The following is a 19,370-nucleotide window of genomic DNA, read 5'->3' as shown; positions in this document are numbered from 1 at the left end:
GATTCAAACCTTGTTCTGCCTGTAGGACGATGGTGTTATCCATGTTGAGCTGTTAAACACAAAAAGCCATAAAGTGACCATGGTTTTAATGAGCAGGTTCTACCATGATCACTAGAGTTCTCACCACTGTGTCTGGTTACGAGCGTGAGATGATGGCCTCATAAACACCAGTGAGCTTCTTTACCTGAGAAGATTGCAGTATGTATATGAGTATATGTATCACACACTCAGTGATAAACCTTACACTAAGGCCTCGGGTGGTGCTGGAGGGTTAAGCCCTGTCAGAAAGACTGACATTATGCTATATGATCTATATCAGGACATGAGGGGCAGAGCATGTGGCTGTCGAAGCGCTGGGCATAATTGCAGTGGGCTGAGGGAGAGTTGAACATGGTGTGAGAGGCCTATTAGAGTTCTGCTGCTACTACTTTTGGTTGAATCGTTCATAAACATTAAGTGCTGGAAACAAGTTTTTATTTCTAGCAGAGATGCATACGCTTCAATGTGATTAATATTAATATTAGTCTTGCTCAAAAACTTTTATTTAACAAACGCAAAATGCATTAGCTCGTGGCATGCTCCTGCCTACATAATCTCCTCATAAATAAAATATTACATCAAAATATTGCAATATTACATTACATAAAATAAATATTACATAATTCAGTCCTTCAGTTTATGTGAAAATACAACTTCTACCTTTTAGTCAATTTAAAACTGGCTGATGAGGGTTGTAGGTGTTTTTCTATGTAACTCAAGGCTTGTTTCATTTATTTTGATCATTCTCATAGTTTTAGAACTATATTATTGTACTGTATTTTAAGTATGTTTTTACAGGACCCCATTACAAACGAGACCTTGTTCTCAGTGGGCTTACCTGCTAGTACTAATAATAGATAATAATTATAATAATAATAATATGTACTTTTGGCAGTAAATGTGTTGATGTAATATATTTTATTCAAGTGGAAAGGATGCAATGATTGAGTTAAGTCAATTCAAAGCATCACTTTTTTTGCAGTGTGGTGGGTTTTGGTTGGGGGGAGTCAAGTCTGCCGACCGATGTGACTGTGACAGGAGGAAGGGGAGGTGTTTGTTTAACTGCCTTCGCACCCACATTCACTGCATGACTTTCTTGGTGCAAGATTTGGTTTATTGACTCTGCTTCCTGCAGTAATGGCTGGAAGAAAAAAGGTATGCTGCGGCATCTTCGTCATTATTTTGATAATAACTGTTACAGTCATAGGTGTCTATTATGGGATAGACAAGTGTCCTAGTGGAAGTTTCAGGAAAGCTGCAGTTGCTGCTGACTCAGGAAACATGCTCAGAAGTTGGACGGTGAGTGTTTTAAGCCAAATAATTGCTCTTTATGATTTCTGCATGAATGCAAAGCACAATTACAGCTTATTTATAGTGCACTGAAAGAAACAGTTTGGAATGTTCACCAAACAAATTTAGCAAGTGTAATACTGCACTATAGAACACTGCACTGCATAACAAATACCAAATAAATGCTAGTTTTAAGTCAGAATGCTCCTTTAAAAAATAAACCACTTTTTACAGTGTGTAAAAATGGTAAACATGTCTCTAATAGTCCAAATGTTTAGTTTTGTCATAAAGAGTTTCGTATCTAGTTAGCAGCTGTGTGTTTTGGTGGTGCAGTCAGCTGTTTTGATTTCGGTTTCTCAGAGACATCCTGATGGAAGGCGGTTCAGCGGCCGATGCTGCAATAGCTGCTCTGCTATGCACATCACTCGTAAACCCGCAGAGCATGGGCATTGGAGGAGGAGCCATATTCACCATAATGGACAAAAACGGTAAGCAGAAATGAGACATGCAGTAAAAAACCCCAGAGACCACCCTTTTTATTTATTTATATACTTTATAGAAGTCAGAAGCAATTAAGTACAAGTTATTCTTTTTCAGTTTCAAATAAAAAGCAGGCAACATACACTACTGCTCAAAAGTTTGGGGTCACTTGTCATAATAATTACTGTTATTCAGTAATAATTCATACAGTGTAGATTGAAATGCTATAAACTAAACACCAAAACTAAAACCAACACTTTATTCACAGTTTACAGAATTTTGGGAACAACACAAAGTTAGAAGATGGTAAAAAATTGAAGTGTTATTAAATAATAAGCTATAATTTTTTGTTTATTCACTAAAACTCTCTGAATATCCATTTAATTAGTGAGTTTTTGATGATCAGTTTTCAGATATGAGTCATTGTGGGTGTCAGTTTCTTTATCAGTTCATTCTCAGATCTCAGATTAATCAATGGAAATCACTTACAGCTCCGATTATCATCAAAACATCTTCATTTATACAGCTTCATACAAACTGACTGACACTCGTAAGAAATGACATCAATCATAGAATAATTTTATACTCACATCTTCAAAGAAACTGGTTTATATGACTGAAATCAGTGACCCCAAACTTTTGAGCGGTAGTGTAAGTTCAGAGCATCACTGTAGTAGACCAATGTTAACTTTGACATGTCTTAATCACCGTTTCATAATAAAAGTCTGATCAAATAATGTTCACTTTCATTTTTAGGTACAGTGAAAGTAATCAACACCAGAGAAACTGTTCCAAAGAACTTCAAAGGAGTTCTCTCCACCTGCTCATATGACAGTACAGGTAGGGCACAGGCACAACAGCAGGTAAAACGTCTGGTCACTCAGCACTGATGCTGATATCCAATATTTACCTATCTGTGAATGCTAATGTTGATAAACGTGTATAAAATGTAGAAATTGGGATGAAATCTACCTGGATTTGCACTACAGAGGAATAAAACACTAATTTCTGTAGAGTTACAAATACAGATGTTTCAGTGCTGTAACTCCTAAACACTCTGCTCTTCTGGAGGTCAATAAACACATCATCACATATCCAATGCTGATTTTTTTAACATTTATCTGTTGATAATGAGGCTGATATCAGGTGCATCAGAACAAGAAAAAAGCATCAGCACAATTCATTTATTTAATGTTACATATTTTTAGTTGGGAAATCAAACTATTTTTTTCTATGTTATAAATAAAGCAGTCATCACTATTGAATGTGCTTCCCTTGCATCTTAATGGAAATATACTGCATTATTAATAGTTTTATTCAAAAAATGAGAGTATAGAGGAATACACTAAAGGCCAGTTTCAACAAACAATATGACGTAATTGCAGAAAAAAACAATGTGCTGTGCACCTGGACCACTGTAGTTGTGGTCATTCTGTAGTCCTTGTTATGCACATATTAGGAACTCCGGGTCTGAGCTCCATTTCTCTATGGCCAGAATGAATAGGGTTTTTGAAAAATCACCTCTATCGCCCCCTGTGTTCAATAAAAAAGTTCAGAACTTCAGAAACGTTTTGTACTGTGTACGTTTTTCTCGAAAGAGTTGAGTTACTAGTATCGCTACATGCAAGCTAATGCTGCTGCACGTTAGCAACTATCACTAAGCTACATGAAAGTAAGGCTTGTAAAAATGTCCTATTGTAGCAGATATTTATATGTAGTCCCATACATAAAACCTCTAAGTAGGATATTTTGAAAGCTTAAATCACCTTATCGAAAAAAGTATACAACCAGCATTAAAACTACAAAGCTGAAGTCAGCCGTTTATTGGCCATTTTCCTGTTTCACCTTAACCCTTTAATGATCTGCTCAACCATTTGGTAGAGCACATTTTGAGTCACTACATATGCCACAAAGTGCCATCTTGACCGTTGGGTAGATGCGAATATTTTAAAAATTGCGGGGTCAAAAAAAAATAAATAAAAAAATTTTTTATTATTGCCCCAAACAAACAAAAAATACAAAAAAATTGCTTTTTTGCATTGCACTGCTTTTTTCTTGGTGAGGACTTTAAAGGATTAAGCGGCACAGCAGCTATTGTGATGCTTCAGGTGCCAGCATGTAACTGCTGGACGGAAGGTCAAAATTCTAAGCTGGCCAATATACTTATTAGAAAGTGTTACCAGCATTAAAAGAATAATTACGGTATGCCTGTGATTGGTCGGTTTCGATAGAGGCGAACCATGAAACAAAGATTTCTCCTTCTCTTTGTAAAAACAGAGCAGCAAAGAGTTCTTTATCCTCTTCTTCTTCTAGCATTTCTTTATAAGCTTCCAGTAACACGCCTGTTACCATGGCTAGAACTGTGATCGAATTTTCCAGTCGTCATGGAATCATAAAATGTCATAGCATCACCTGCAGTAGTGGAGCATGTGCGTACACTACCGCTCAAAGGTTTGGGTTCACCTGTCATTATAATAACTGTTATTCAGTAACATATACATACTATACAGAATGAAATGCTATAAACTAAACACCAAAACTTAAACCAACACGTTATTCACAGTTTACAGTGTTTTGGGAACAACATAAAGTTAGGACATGGTAAAAACAATGGAAGTGTTAAAATTATAGTTCCTTAACGAGCAGCTTGTTGCTACGTCAGAGTAACGAGCTCCGCCCACTCGCTGCACAGCCGGCAGTTCGTTCTACAGTTCCACACAGACCAACTGACAGTTTGGGAATTTAGTGTCGTCTCATCTTCAGAGTCTGACCAAATCGGCTGTCGGTCAAATGTGATCTTAAGTGTCCGTTTTCTGTTTGTGGCAAAGTAAGAAGAAAAAACGTTCAAATGTCTTGAGCGTCTCCTACAGCTGTCAAAGTCGTTGCTTAGCAACGCCGTCTCAGCGGAGTGATACAGTGTTTGTGAAAAACCCGTGATGTTATGGTGAAATAACAGCACAGTTAGCACGCTTCTCAACCAATCAGCTCGCGTGGCCGGAACTCACTGTGGTATAAAAAAATAATAAGCTACAGTTTTCTATTTATTGGAATCTGTGGTCAGAAACAATTCACTAAAACACTCTGAATATCTGCTTAATTAGCAAGTTTTTGTTATGGTTTTAAATATAAAGCATGATGTCAGTTTGTTTATCAGTTCATTCTCAGTACTGTACAGATTTATCGATTATCATGAAATCACTTACAGCTCCATTCATCATCCAAAACATCTTCATTTTTACAGCAAACTTAAACTTCTAAGAAATTACTTTTATAGTGTAATCATTTTATACACGTATCTTCAAATAAAGTAGGTTTAAGTGAACGAAAGACTTTTAAGTGGTAGTGTACGAGACAGGCAAAATGAAACTGCAGAAAGGACTCAAACTTGAAAGCTCAGTGAATGTGCAGAACACCTAACAGACTCACACAGACAAACACCCGCTTACAGACAGAAAACAGGAAGTGATTGTCTAAACCACTTTTCCCACATGCAGGCCTCACCCTGATGCAGCTGTTCAGTTGAACTCTTATATATATGCACATAACACCCTAACAGTCACTAGAGATATCATAGCAACACCCTAGCAACCACACAAGATACAACAGCAACCACCTACAAACACCTTAGAAAAACTCTAAGAAAAACTATGAAAGACCTAACAACACCATATAGACCACCCAAAACACCACAATAATCACATAGCAACATCCTAGCAACGACCTGGAACAGCACATGAACCACTTAGCAACACTTTAGCAGCCAACCTAGTAACACCATAGCAACCACCTGGCAATGCCCTAGCAACAACCTAGAAACCACGTAACATTGTCATGGCAACCATTTGGAATTTTGTAAGAACTGTATATCCACACTACACCAACTATGTGGAATACCAAGGTCTCTGTTTACATTGAAAAAACCCCCACAATTCATCCATTAAGCTTCAGATAACCCATAAACTTAAAAATGAACACAAACCCCTCTAAGCATTAGCTTCAAACAGTCATTACTATACAAACCCACACAAGTTTAACAACAATTACAAAGCCATTTACAGCTTTAACTTGTGTTATCAGCTGGCTTTGTCGAGCCAACTTACAGTCTGTTCGCAAATCTTCCCTTTCTAGTGTAATTGAGTTTAATCCTATTTTAAAGCATTTTTTAAAACAAATAATTCTATTAATTCCATTTTTAAATTCTATTTTTAAGTTTAATTCTGTTTTTAAAGCAATGTGCAACTCTATTGCTGTTCTATTTATTATTTTCTTCTTCTTCTTCTTTTTCTTCTTCTGCTGGATTATTGTCCTCTAACTCGTTTTGCAGTTTTTGAGATATGAACACCATTTCAACTCCTGAATGTTTGGCGTGATCAACAAATGTGAGCTTGTATACACCTTTTTGATTGGACATAAGTTTTTTCAAGTCAATCATTGTTAATTAATGATTTTTCTTCCATAAGAATGAATGGGAACAAGTATTTGTGCACCCAGCTTATATCACAATGATACAAGTCAATTGCAAAACACTTTCAACCATGTGGGATATCATACCACCTAGCAACCCCCTAGCAACCACCTGGGATACCATAGCGCTCACCTAGCAACAAACTAGAATACCATAGCATCAACCTAGCAACCCCAGAGCAACCTTCTGGATATCATTCCAACCACCTAGTAACACCCTAGAAACTACTTAGCTTCACCATAGCAACCACCTAGCAACACCCTAGCAACCACAGCAACCTCCTAATATCATCCACCCTAGCAGCCACCTGGGACACCATAGCAACTGCCTAGCAACATTCCGGCAACCATCAGGACTATCATAGCAACCACCTAGCAACATCCTAGGAACCCCCTAAAACACCATAGTAACCACATGGCAACACCACAGCAACCATCTGGAAATTGTTTAAGCTGCACAATCACTCTGCACTGTTCTAGTTTGATATTTGCCGGTCTATGCATGTGTAGCAGACTCGAAACAGTAGTTGAGACCAGGCACGCACACCCAGGAAGTGGAGATCGGAAGGTTTATTCCTGAACGAAAGTAGCATGGGGCAGTAGTGAGCTCATGCAGCCAGAACAGCTCTCTCACACTCCCCGCACAAGCATCCACTATGCTTCTCTTCGTGTACACAAACGTGTAATACATTTGTACAATATATGAAACAAAATGAGGTAGATTCACTTACGATTTAAACACAGTCTAGGATGAATTTCAATTTACATGTTTAAAGTATTGCAGATAATCATTTCAGCTACTCTTAACTGTGCAGCTTGGTTTCAGCACAAGTGCTGTATACAATAAGGCCACCAGATGGCGCTCGGGAAACATAGAGCAAAAAAACGACATTAGTACAACTTAAAAATGCACTGTGACCGTATAGCGTCTTAACTAACATATTAGAACCAAACAGACCTCAAAACATTTCATTTAAAACCATTTACAAACACACAAGACATGGACATGCCTGAATGAGAGTAGCATGGGGCACTAGTGAGCTCATGCAGCCAGAACTGCTCTCTCCCGCCCCCTGTTGATAGCCAAAACGTGACTGAGCTAAACATCATCAAAGCTCCATTCAAATTCAGCCTAAAATCACCACACAGCGTTTCAACACATTCTGTCTCTCTAAGATCTACATTCTATGTGCCGTTTAAACAGCATTCATGGTTTTTATAGGTTTATTAAGACATTTTAGGAAGAGAGCTGTTCAGTACGTCTCACCCGCACAAGCATCCACTGTGCTTCTAACAAACCGGGTAAAACCGCTGCGTGGGTTTCCCCTGGGTGTCACAGTAATTGAGGCCCCAGCTACAACACATGGGAGGAACCAAAAACTGTAAGAGAAAATGTCTAGCTATTTAACTATTAACTTTTCATTACACAAAAGACATCAATTAGAAAACCAAAATGAAGTTCACATTACAAATATTCCTAACATTATTACAGCAAAACAAATAAAACAGGGAAAAGTACATAATAAAAAAAGTAATAATACCTCAGCTACACATGTCATGTTTGGAATAATACACTGTTGCATGCAAGTATTTACACTGATTTACCTTTTTGAATTCCAGCACAACACATATCACCTCATCAGTGTCACGGCAGAGCTGAAAATGCACCACCACGCAAATGATACCTGCTCTGTGGTGGTGTGAAGGATAATGAAATAACAAGCTTGAGACAACACAGAAAACAGTTCTCTCCACCAATTAAACCCCACTGCATGATTTAAATAGAGTTTGTGGAAAAATGACACTGAGAATGCATATTGCGAGCTCATCACAGCACATTCCCATACGCATACGTCTGATCCAGAAAGTCTAAACAGTGTTATTCTGATGGTAAACTTTTCAGCTTGTGTTCAAGGCTCATGCATTTGTCCAGTCTGCTGTAATTGTCTACAGACACTTCTCTGAGAACCTAAATAAGAAGCAAACGCACTCCTGGTTTTGAAAAGCAGAGCAAATCAACACAAAACTGGCTGCCACTGTTCAAACTTCAGTAGGTCATGCAGAATATATAATCAGCTGCACTTCTAAAATCTTTTGGAAGTGCGGCTTTTTAACCCATAAACTAGATATCAAAGCAACACCCTAGAAACCAAAAATATGACAGCAACTGCCTAGCAACACCTTAGAAACAATCTAAGAACCACCTAAAACACTATGGCTACAAACAACCTGAAACACTATGGCAACTAGATAGCAACACCCAAGCAATGACTTGGAATAGCATATGAACCACTTAGCAACACCCTAGCAACTACCTAGTAACACCCTAGCAATCACCTGAAACACTACCAACCACCTAGTAACACCCTAGGGACAACCTTGGATAGCAACCACTTAGCAACACTAGAAATCACCAAAAAACCTGTCTAAAACTACCTGGCAGGGCCAACAACCTAGAAACCGCGTACCATTACCATAGCAAACATTTGTATTTGTTCCCAACGCAAGGGCAGGATGTGTCTGATCTGCACCTGAAGGCTGTGAAAAGGCTAACTGGTTGTTACTGTGTGGTGCTGTGTGCTGACTGCATTTCAGGAAAGCTTGTGTTCCACTGCATTTCAATTTGGCACAAACTCCCCTTCATAAAGATCAAAAACCTCATCAATAAAAAACCAAATCTGTCATTTATCCCCATCTCTACACTGAATCCTGCCTGAGTGATTTACTGTGAGCTTTATTTCTACACAAACAAACCTCACACTTACAGCCCATTCGCACTTCAGCGTCACAGACACAGTGTGGAGGTGTGGGCAATAAAAAGCTGAGAGACCATCAGCTACACTGTGGTTTAACGGACGCTTCGTTTCGGGTAATAAAAAACCCTGAGAGGTGAGCAGTTACACTACGGTTGAACATACATTTCCTGACCACTTCTCCTTTTCTCTGTCTCCCTGTTCTTGCTCTCTGTCTGTTGTCCATCCCTTTCTCTGTCTCTCTCTCTCTCTCTGTGTGTGTGTTGTCTCTTACTCTCTCTCTCTCTCTCTCTCTCTGTAGGTAGTAAGTGGATCGGTGTGCCTGGTCAGATCCGTGGTTATGAGCGTGTTCACAGGCTGTATGGTCGTCTGCCCTGGTCCAGTCTGTTCCAGCCCACCATCCGCAAGGCCAGAGAGGGGGTCAAAATCTCTGAAATAGTGGCACGTTATCTCCCCATCGCCGAAAGGCAAAGTACACGGTATTTAGGCAGATTTATTTAAAAAAATGTAATAAAAAATGTATTAAATCTGTTACCTGCTAACAGCTAGCTTATGCATTATTTCAGGCAGAGCCCCCCATCTCCACCACCCTCCGGGGGGGTCTGGGGAAATCTCCCCCAGCACAGTTTGGCACTTATCAGAGTTCCCAGAAGAGCAAACCCAGAGAACAAATGCTGTAGAATCACATAACCTACAATAAACATGTTGAACACGCTACAGTATAGTACAGTTTTTCTCTAATGCTGAAAGACAAATTATTGTTAAAGCTAAATCATAATCATCAATGCTTTGATTAAACACCAGGAGCTGGTGGAGCAAGCAAAGTTTATTTATATAGCGCTTTTTACAACAGGTGTTGTCACAAAGCAGCTTTACAAGGAAATCAGCATTACAGAAAGAAATCCGGGTCCGAGCCCCCATGAGCGTCGCCAGTGGCGACAGTGGCAAGAAAAAAACAAAAAAGAGAAACAGGAAGAAACCTTGAGAGGAACCAAGACTCAGAAGGGGAACCCATCCTCCTCTGGTCAACACTGGATAGTAAACATTGTTAGTATAAGGTATTGTAGTACAAAATGGGGAAAACAGGTGGAGCAATGATTAATTAGATTAGTTTAGTTCATGCAGCAGCAGCAGCATCAGTGGGGTCAGGTCATGAGGGTGAGGTTTGCATGGCGAGCAGTGGCACCTGATCAAGACAGAAGAGGCAGCAGCATCAGATGCACAGGATGGGCAGCTGTTTCAACTCGGCAAAGGAAAGAAAGCAAAACACACAGAGAGTCAGTTCTGTAATGGGTGTCAGTTCTGTAATGGGTGGCTGATCACAGATTACAGTGTTAGCAGAGCAGCAGAGACGCCGTCAGGTCTGGATCTGACAGGGAAAACTAATTACCAAAGGCTCGACTATACAAGTAAGTTTTTAGCCTAGACTTAAAGACTGAGACTGAGTCTGAGTCCCGAACATTAACAGGAAGATTATTCCAAAGCCGGGGGGCTTTGTATGAGAAGGCTCTCCCCCCTAACGTAACTTAATTAATTCTAGGTACTAATAGTGAGCAGCACCTTGTGATCTAAGTAGGCGTGATGGTTCATAGTGAGAGAGAAGTTCACTCAGGTACAGAGGGGCGAGTCCATTTAGAGCTTTATAGGTCAGTAAGAGAATTTTATAATCAATGCGAAATTTAACTGGTAACCTGTGTAGGGTTGATAGTCTGGAAAATGGAACAAAATCCGAAAGTTTAAAAGCATCACTGACTCTGTTCATAACATAAGGGGTCTAGATGCCTCCTGAAAGTCAACGGCACTTTCACTGAAAACTGACGTTAACTAGCAGGAATCCAAACAAGCTTTCCAACGCTTGTCAAAACAACAGAACAACTATTGCATCAGAAATACTAAGCGACCTCTTTCACTGCGTTCAGTGTGCAATTACTTTTACATTAGACGTGTTTATGTTTGGATACCAAGCTTGGAATGAATGGCTGACTAACTAACTAACTAGCTGATCGTCTGTCATTACGCTGCCTTGTATTCGTGCTAAACTATAGTGGACATTTTAAACCGATTGAAATTTTCAGCATTCAGTGTGCAAAACATTGCATAATATTAATTACAGTGAGCAGATCACAGATCCAAACATTTACATTTACAGCATTTAGCAGACGCTCTTATCCAGAGCGACTTACAAGCAGTGCTTTGTCTATCTAGAGAAAGTATCTTTGCTAACCAAATACCAACTAACCAAAGTTCGAAGAGCATTAGAAAGCAAAACTCCACTAATATTACTGATTGTGGAGTTTTTGGCTGCCTTCACGTTTCAAACACACTATGTTGGACCAGATTTGCTAAATTGAAAAATAAATAAAATTAAAAATAAACGACTTAGTAAATTAATATATGAAGTAGAATTGCAAAGAATAATGATGGTAAATCTAAAAAAATAAAAATACATAACAATTAATAAATTAATAAATAAATTCTTATATAAATTAATATGTCTGCATTTATTTATGTCTATTTAGTAATTTCCCCTTCTCACTAATTTTTGTATTTATTTTTTTGTTACTTATATTTGTTTATTAACATTGTTTCTATTTTTCTATTCATTTATTTCCATAACTATTAATTTCTATATTTATTTATTTCTCTATTTATTTGTTTCTGTATTTCCTTGTCCTTATGCTAATACAGGGGCTGTCAGTCAATGATGTCACAGCATCTTAATATTGCTATTGGTTGATCAATATCAGATTATGTAGATCGATTGTTCATGTCTTGCTCTATCAGGCAGGACCAGGCAGTGCAGTAACGGCTTCTTACAGCAGCAGACAGTCAGAGATCTGAGAGTCTCGGCTGATCTGGCTGAAAATGCAGGTCCGGATTATTGACTCTTCCATTGGAGGCTGGTTCAGAGGTCGACCCCTAGTGTTCAGAGCTTTGGAGGAGGCGGTTCATCGCCTTTTTCTGCAAAAAATTCAGATCACTCAAACATTCGGACGCTCGTCTCACATACGGCCTATGGAAGCCATCGAGAGTTATTCATCAGCAGGTCTGTCTGTCGGTGGCACTGCAGCTCTTTATGGAGTGAAAGAACAGTTTAATCAGCTCTTCTCCTCCTGGGCTTGATTGCTGAGCCTGAACGTGAAAAACACGCCCCCTCATTATCATATGAGCGATGAAATACAGAAATAAATAAATGAATTAATGAAAAAATAAATAAACGAATGAATGAATGAAAAAATAAATAAATAAATGAATGCATGAATCAATGAATAAAGCGAACAATTGTTAAAAACATAGATACAAAAAATATATAAAAATGGCATTAATAAAAACAATAAATAATACAGAAATAAATCGAGAAATATATAACTGCAGAAAAAGGAAATGTGTATAATTGCAATCACAATAAGCAATATATACTTTATTTAGATTTTTAATTTATTGATTAATTTACTGAGCCATTTATTTTTTCATTTTATTTATTTTTCAATTTGGCAAATCTGGTCCTCCATAGCATACTGACAGTCATTACCATGGAGACTGGGTGGGCAGAGCCTGCTGCAGCATGACTTCCCATTGGCTGAAGGTGGTGTAGGTCGAACTTGAGGTGCCTTTAATAGACACTTTGCCTGATACTCACACTTTAGAACACAGTAAAACAGAGTAAAACTGCTCTGCAAGGTTTCCCTATACCTAGGTTTATGAGATCTGAGCCGGAACACCGTTCTGTCTCTACTATTAATTCTGGAACAGGGTTCCAGTGTGTTCCAGCCCATTTCCAGCCGCTGTGGAAATCACTGTGGGTTTCTCCTCTTTCTCAGGCAGCTGTTCGTGGACGCAGAGGGGAACATGCTGAAGGAAGGAGACACTGTGAAGTATGAGAAACTTGCAGACACCCTGGAGAAGATAGCAGAGCGTGGAGCAGAGGAGTTCTACACAGGAGAAACAGCCAGAGACCTGATCAGTGACATACAGGAAGCAGGTAATAAAACATTTATAAACATAAATAAATAAAACAATAACAAGTTATTGATATAACAGTAAGGCAATAACAATTAAGCAGTAGAACCCAGAGGGAGTGTGTTATAGTGAAATAACATCAGGGCTGTGATTTGGTCGCCGTAGATCATCACAGCCGTGATGTTATTGGCGATAACACACTCCTCGAGTGTTCTACTGCTTTAATACAACAGTTAAATAAATAAAGTAATAAATTAATAAACTGGGCCGTGAACGCGGCGTTTAATATGTTTTAATGTTCGCAGTTCCTTCACCAAATTATAGTTCCTTAACGAGCAGCTTGTTGCTATGTCAGAGTAACGAGCTCCGCCCACTCGCTGCACAGCCGGCAGTTTGATCTCCAGCTCCACACAGACCAACTGACAGTTTGGGAATTTAGTGTCGTCTCATCTTCAGAGTCTGACCAAATCGGCTGTCGGTATCTCAGTGGAGTGATAGTGTTTGTGAAAAACCCGTGATGTTATGGTGAAATAACAGCACAGTTAGGACGCTTTTCAACCAATCAGCTCGCGTTTCCCGGAAGTAACTGTTGTATAATATCTAATAATGTACATCAACAATTCTTCATTTGTATTTTGAAACAAGTTCATTACTGCCAGGAGCCACTACAGGCCCCAAGTAGGTATGTAGTTAGCCAATGAGCTGCAAGCTACCTAAATCAATTATAATATCATGGATATTTACCTCCCCCTGCAGAAGACATGGATCCCGTTTTGATGTAGACAGAGAGGGATGTGAACCACAGCAACCTGCCAAAGGTTTTAAGTCGACCTTCTGTATAGCTGCATCACTCTCTTTAATTTCAAATCAGCAGCCAGTTTGTAGTGAAATATTTCTCCAGCTCTGACTGTGACATCTGCGTTTCAAAACCTCATATTCAGCCCCATGCTGTGCTACATTGGTGCCGAAACCCAGGAGGACATGTTACGTTTTTATTCACACATAAACCAAAAGGAACGACAGATTTCTCAGAATGTAGTGGAGTAAAAAGTCAGATATTTGACTTTGAAATGTAGAGGAGTGAAAGGAAAAAGTTGTCCAAAATTTAAATACTTCAGTAAAGTACAGATACACAAAAAACTACTTAAGTACAGTAATGAATTTACTTAGTCACTGTCCACCACTGACCAATTCACATTCAGTTTAATTCAACATGAAAAAGTCCATCAGCAGCCTGTGCAAGTACGTGTCAGGGGTCTGCGAGCTCTTGTGTGTGTGTACATTATCTGATGTGTGGTGTGTTTAAGGTGGTACTCTCACTCTGGAGGATCTGCGCTCAGTTGAGGTGACTGAGTTGGAGCCCTGGAATGTGTCACTGGGCAATTACACCATGTACTTCCCCCCTCCACCTTCAGGGGCAGCGTTGGTCAGTTTCATCCTCAGTGTTATGGAAGGTGAGATAAATTATTACTTAATGATTTTCTGTAGATATTTTACAGATATTTTGTTGCCAGTTTCAGCTGACCCAGCGTTCCTCAGTTAAGTGGACTGTATCTCATTAATGTATTGTACACTGTTATCATAATTTTTCTCTTTAAGTACACTTGTGTGTCATTTAACGTGTCGTTTAGTCATTTTACTCACTAAGCACTTCAGTCCACCTCCTTGTTTCTACGCTCATTGTCCATTTTATCAGCTCCACTTACTATATAGGTGCACTTTGTAGTTCTACAGTTACAGACTGTAGTCCATCTGTTTCTCTGATACTTTGTTAGCCCCCTTTTACCCTGTTCTTCAGTGGTCAGGACCCCCATGGACCCTCACAGAGCAGGTACTATTTGGGTGGTGGATCATTCTCAGCACTGCAGTAACACTGACGTGGTGGTGGTGTGTTAGTGTGTGTTGTGCTGGTCTGAGTGGATCAGACACAGCAGAGCTGCTGGAGTTTTGTTTTTATTATAAACAGTGATATTTATGGCACTGTCAGTTAATAGTTTACATTTATTTGTAATATCAATGTAGACCATAAAAGGCTTTCTATTTCCAAAAGTGAAGAATGAACAGAACTACAGGGTTAAAACTTCACCAGCGTGTTGAACTGTGGGATATACAATCCTGGGCAAAAAAAAATGGGCAGAGCCCAAAATATCATGTTTGTTACTGATGGTTTTGGCTGGTCAGAGTCCAGATTTAAACCCTATAGTGAATATTTGGTCTCACATCAAACACAAACCAGCTCTGCAATGTTTTCAGCTGTTTGAAGCCGTCAGTGCTGAGAGAATCATACTGACTCTTCTTTCTGTAAAAAACTGTTTATTTGAAGAAATCTGAGTGAAACGCTCTCTTATATTAACTTACTTTATCTATTTGTTTAATGATTAGTTGTTGAGATGATTAAAAGCTTAATGTTTTGAAATTTTGGGCTTATTTGACTGTTGTTTTTGTGCCCAGGAGTGTACTAGCACTGCTTTAATACAGTATTATAGTGGGAAAAGAGTGTGTATAGTGTGATCTTGCACACAGTGTTTTTGCATATTTCTGAAATGGAACAAACACAAGAACCCAAACCGAAAGTATGGACTTCTGAACAGGCTGATAGAGATGTGTTCTGTGTGTTCTCCAGGCTATAAACCAACACCAGCCTCTCTAGAAGGAAAAGAGCGTGTGCTGACCTACCATCGCTACGTAGAGGCCTGTAAGTTTGCTGAAGGACTGAGGAAGTTCATGAGAGACCCCAGATTCAATGACATAACGGTGGGTTCTGCTAGAACTTTTGAGAGCAAAACAATTTGTCAGTGTGTTTGTCTGTGGTTGACTCAGGACGTTTATCTGCACCTGTATCTGTAGTGAAGTAATGACAGCACTATTCCGCTCCGTTATTACTTCAGGCAGCAGAATATACAAAATTAATTAAGTAAATCATTAATTTATCAAAAGGTCATGATGGCATTTTCAGACAGTTACAGTCAGAAAGCCTCTCCTAAGAGACTAATCCACAAACACAACTCTTTATTTACTGGAAGTGGAAGTAAACGTAACAAAAAAGTTCTTTTAACTGATTAAAATCAGAGTAATTGGTGAGCAGAACCACAGAATCATGATTCAAGCAGCAACCACAAAGTCCAGCAAAATCTCCCCAAGCAGGTGGTACTGGCCCTGTGGGCTCTAATCCAGGGGCCTCAGTTATAAAACATTATGCGGATCCCAGACTGAAAATGTGCACATGTGCAACAAAGACGTTCACAAGTTGCCTCAAGCAAGTCCTGAGACGAGTCTCAAGTGTGGGAGTCCAAGGTAAGTCTCGAGTCTATGAAGTGTGAGTCTGAGTGTTGAGTCTCTGAGGTGTGAGCCGTTGAGGTACAAGTAGAGTCCCGAGTCACTGAAGTGAGAGTCAGAGGTCAGTGCAAATGACTTCATTAATACAATGAGATCTTGGAGATGCGGGAAACATTGGCTTTGGCTGAATGCTCTTTATTGAACACTGCCGGAGAACTGCCGTCCAGCGCTACTGAAATGGCCGAGATAGCAGGCAGGGCACTTCTAGCCTTACAATTCAACTTGAGGGTACGCACAGACACTGCACTTCCACCCCACAGCTCAGCAAATAACACAAGTAACACATACCACACTACCAAACCAAGATCAAGAACTATTTACAAGATTTAAAGTCAATCGATTAACCGAGTTCCGGTCCGGTGGAGAGCATCTTGAGCAGCTGCATCATCGCCTGGTTTGGGAATTGCGCCTCCGACTCTGACTGCAAGACTCTCTGTCCCCTCCATCATGGACATCTACACCACACGCTGCATCCGCAAAGCCACCAGCATTGTGAACGACCCCATCCATCGCCCATACTGACTTTTTTCACCGCTGCCGTCTGGCAGAAGGTACCGGAGCATCCGTGCCATCACTGCCAGACTCTGCTACAGCTTTGTTCCTCAAGTGATCAGGTTTTTAAACTCACAAGGACTGAACTGAATATCACACACACACACACCTCTTTTGATGCTCTACTTGCACTATCTGGAACGTTGCTGCCAACTGTGTTTACACTGTGTTTACTCATGTACTACCTCAGTAACTGCTGTCCACTACCTCATGCTCTGAAATGAGTGCTGTGTCGGCGCTGCACTGTCCTGTCTGTTTACTGTGTCTAATGTCTGTTTAATTTATCATATTTATTGTTTCTAGTTTAATGTTTTGCACACTTATGTCTGCACGTTCGCACTTTGTACTGTCTATTTTGTTCCGTGTTGCACCGTGTTGGTCCTGGAGGATCGTAATTTCACTCCACTGTGTACTCGTACACAGATGGAATGACAATAAAAGCCTCTTGACTTGAGTCAACCTTCCAAGAGTCAGTGCATATGGCTGCTCTCCATAGCCACAACTCCTGCATGTAGTGGGGCATGAAAATTGGATCAGGCCTGGATGCTTATGCATGGAGTCAGCCTACGTAGCCTACTACATGCTTACCCTACTAACATTTAGACCCAGTCCCGTTTCACCCCTACCCCTGTTTTCGAGTGTCACCGTAACCCCTTGGAACAGAGTTACAAAGGGTAGTGGCTGAAATCTTGCCCTATGAAATGGGACCCTCAAATTAAAAAAATAATAAAATAAAAAACATTACTTCATTAACAGCTACTAGTGCTGCTCTGTAGGCGACCCGGCCCGACTTCAGTGATAGGAGAGAAGGGTAAAGTTCAGCTCCTCACTGCTGGGCTTTAGTTACATTTAGGGTAACATATGTTTTCAAAGAGGGGGGCAATTATTTATTATCACCCACCACTAATTCTTCAGTGATATGAAGCTGAAGTCAGATATTCTTGTTCGAATTTTCCCGTTCCACCTTAAATGGTGCAGCAGTTACATTCTGGCGCTTCAGGTGTCAGAACTGCTGGACTATTTAAGGTGGAACGGGAAAGTTAGCTAGCTACCGAGACATTGGCGTGCTATTAGCGATTTTTAATGCTTGTTATGAAGAAAATGACCAAAATACACTGAAACAACATTAAACTAAGATAATACAATGGTTATCGTAATTTTTTAACCAAAAAGATTCTCACATTTGTGGGTTTCTTTGGTCTCTTGTTCTCCATCTTGCCGGTTTTTCTTTTTTTTATCACATCTCTCTGTTTGAAGTCTCTGAAAAACCTCCGTTTGGAGGGTCACGTAGCTCTAACACTTCGCCCTACCCCTCTATCTCAACAAGAATCGGGACGTGAATGCACAAAACAGAGGGCTAAGGGCTCAGTGGTAGGGGCGAGGGATGAAATGGGTTTGGGCCTAAACCTACTCAAACTCAAGCCAGCAGAATACTTTAAACGACTTGGTGGTTTGAGTTGATACGCTGTGGTGTGCCCTGCTTGCTCTACAGAACTCCTGATCACCACCTTGCTAATTCTGAGAGCCCACCATCTGTGACTGTGGTTGAAAAATAAACGGCTCTTTCTCTGTTCCTCCTTTGTTTTCATTAGATCCTGGTTTGATAAGTGCAATACTACCCTGATCAACAGATTTGCAGATGCAGAAGTGTGGTTTGGCCCTGAGTCGGCTGTGGTGGAGGCAGTGGTTGGGTGCTCTGGGTCGTATTGCCTGTAGATGTAGCCCTATTTGTAATCATATCATCTGTATTTGTGTTAAACAGAAGGCATCTGAAGTAATACAGAAGAAGTATGCTGACCAAATTAGACAGAAGATCAGAGATGACAGCACCCACGATGATGAGCACTACGGAATCAGCAAAAAGGAGTACAAACTGGGCACCACACATGTGTCCGTTCTCGATGAGGATGGAATGGCTGTATCCGTCACCAGCTCCATCAACTACATGTGAGCACTTTCACTATATGAAACTCATCTCTTACAGTCAGTGCTGGCTAGAAATGGGCCACACATCATCTGGATTACATAATCTGATGTGGACAGTACAACTAGTAGCTAACGAAATGGCAAAGAGAGAGATTTAAGACGGACATCGATATTTTGGAGACGAACGGACTTATTTGCGTTTATAATCAGTCCAGCTGGTTTCCTGATACGTTTAATCTGCAGCGAGAAACTGAAACACTAAAAAGTCGCAAAGCTGAAATGTTTGAATTTTCCATTCCACCTTAAATGGTGCAGCAGGCAGACGTTGAGAGACATTTTACAAGAAACTGTTCTACTTTTAAGGAAAGGTTTCCTGCTGGAGATGTGAGAAAAGCAGCTATAGCTGAGCTAAAGCTTAAAGCAGAGCAAAGTCTGCGTTTTCTTTTATATTAGATTTTTTTTGTCTATACTAGCACATCAGCAAATACTGAGACATATTTACAGCCAAGATAGTAGTTGGAAGTTGACATAAAATGTTGTGGCCGCCAAGGTGGTTTGATTTTTATTGAA

The 19,370-nt window shown here is 39.9% G+C and overlaps 1 protein-coding gene across 1 annotated transcript in view; it reads left to right on the top strand.

Annotated features, from left to right (window-relative positions):
* The first annotated feature begins 385 nt into the window (after positions 1 to 385).
* The window catches only part of LOC118814016 (glutathione hydrolase 5 proenzyme-like), a 50,164-nt gene continuing 31,179 nt past the window's right edge, over positions 386 to 19,370 (top strand). Inside the window, 9 exon segments of the mRNA XM_036579687.1 lie at positions 386 to 1,314; positions 1,316 to 1,338; positions 1,690 to 1,817; positions 2,566 to 2,649; positions 9,328 to 9,505; positions 12,848 to 13,008; positions 14,294 to 14,440; positions 15,610 to 15,740; positions 18,637 to 18,821. Of these exon segments, the coding sequence (XP_036435580.1) occupies positions 1,177 to 1,314; positions 1,316 to 1,338; positions 1,690 to 1,817; positions 2,566 to 2,649; positions 9,328 to 9,505; positions 12,848 to 13,008; positions 14,294 to 14,440; positions 15,610 to 15,740; positions 18,637 to 18,821 (1,175 nt within the window). The 5' untranslated portion in view covers positions 386 to 1,176.

The sequence above is a fragment of the Colossoma macropomum genome, unplaced genomic scaffold (assembly GCF_904425465.1).
Source record: "Colossoma macropomum unplaced genomic scaffold, Colossoma_macropomum, whole genome shotgun sequence".
Lineage (NCBI taxonomy): Eukaryota > Metazoa > Chordata > Actinopteri > Characiformes > Serrasalmidae > Colossoma > Colossoma macropomum.
The sequence above is the reverse complement of the archived record's forward strand: the minus strand, read 5'-3'. Positions and strand labels throughout refer to the sequence as shown.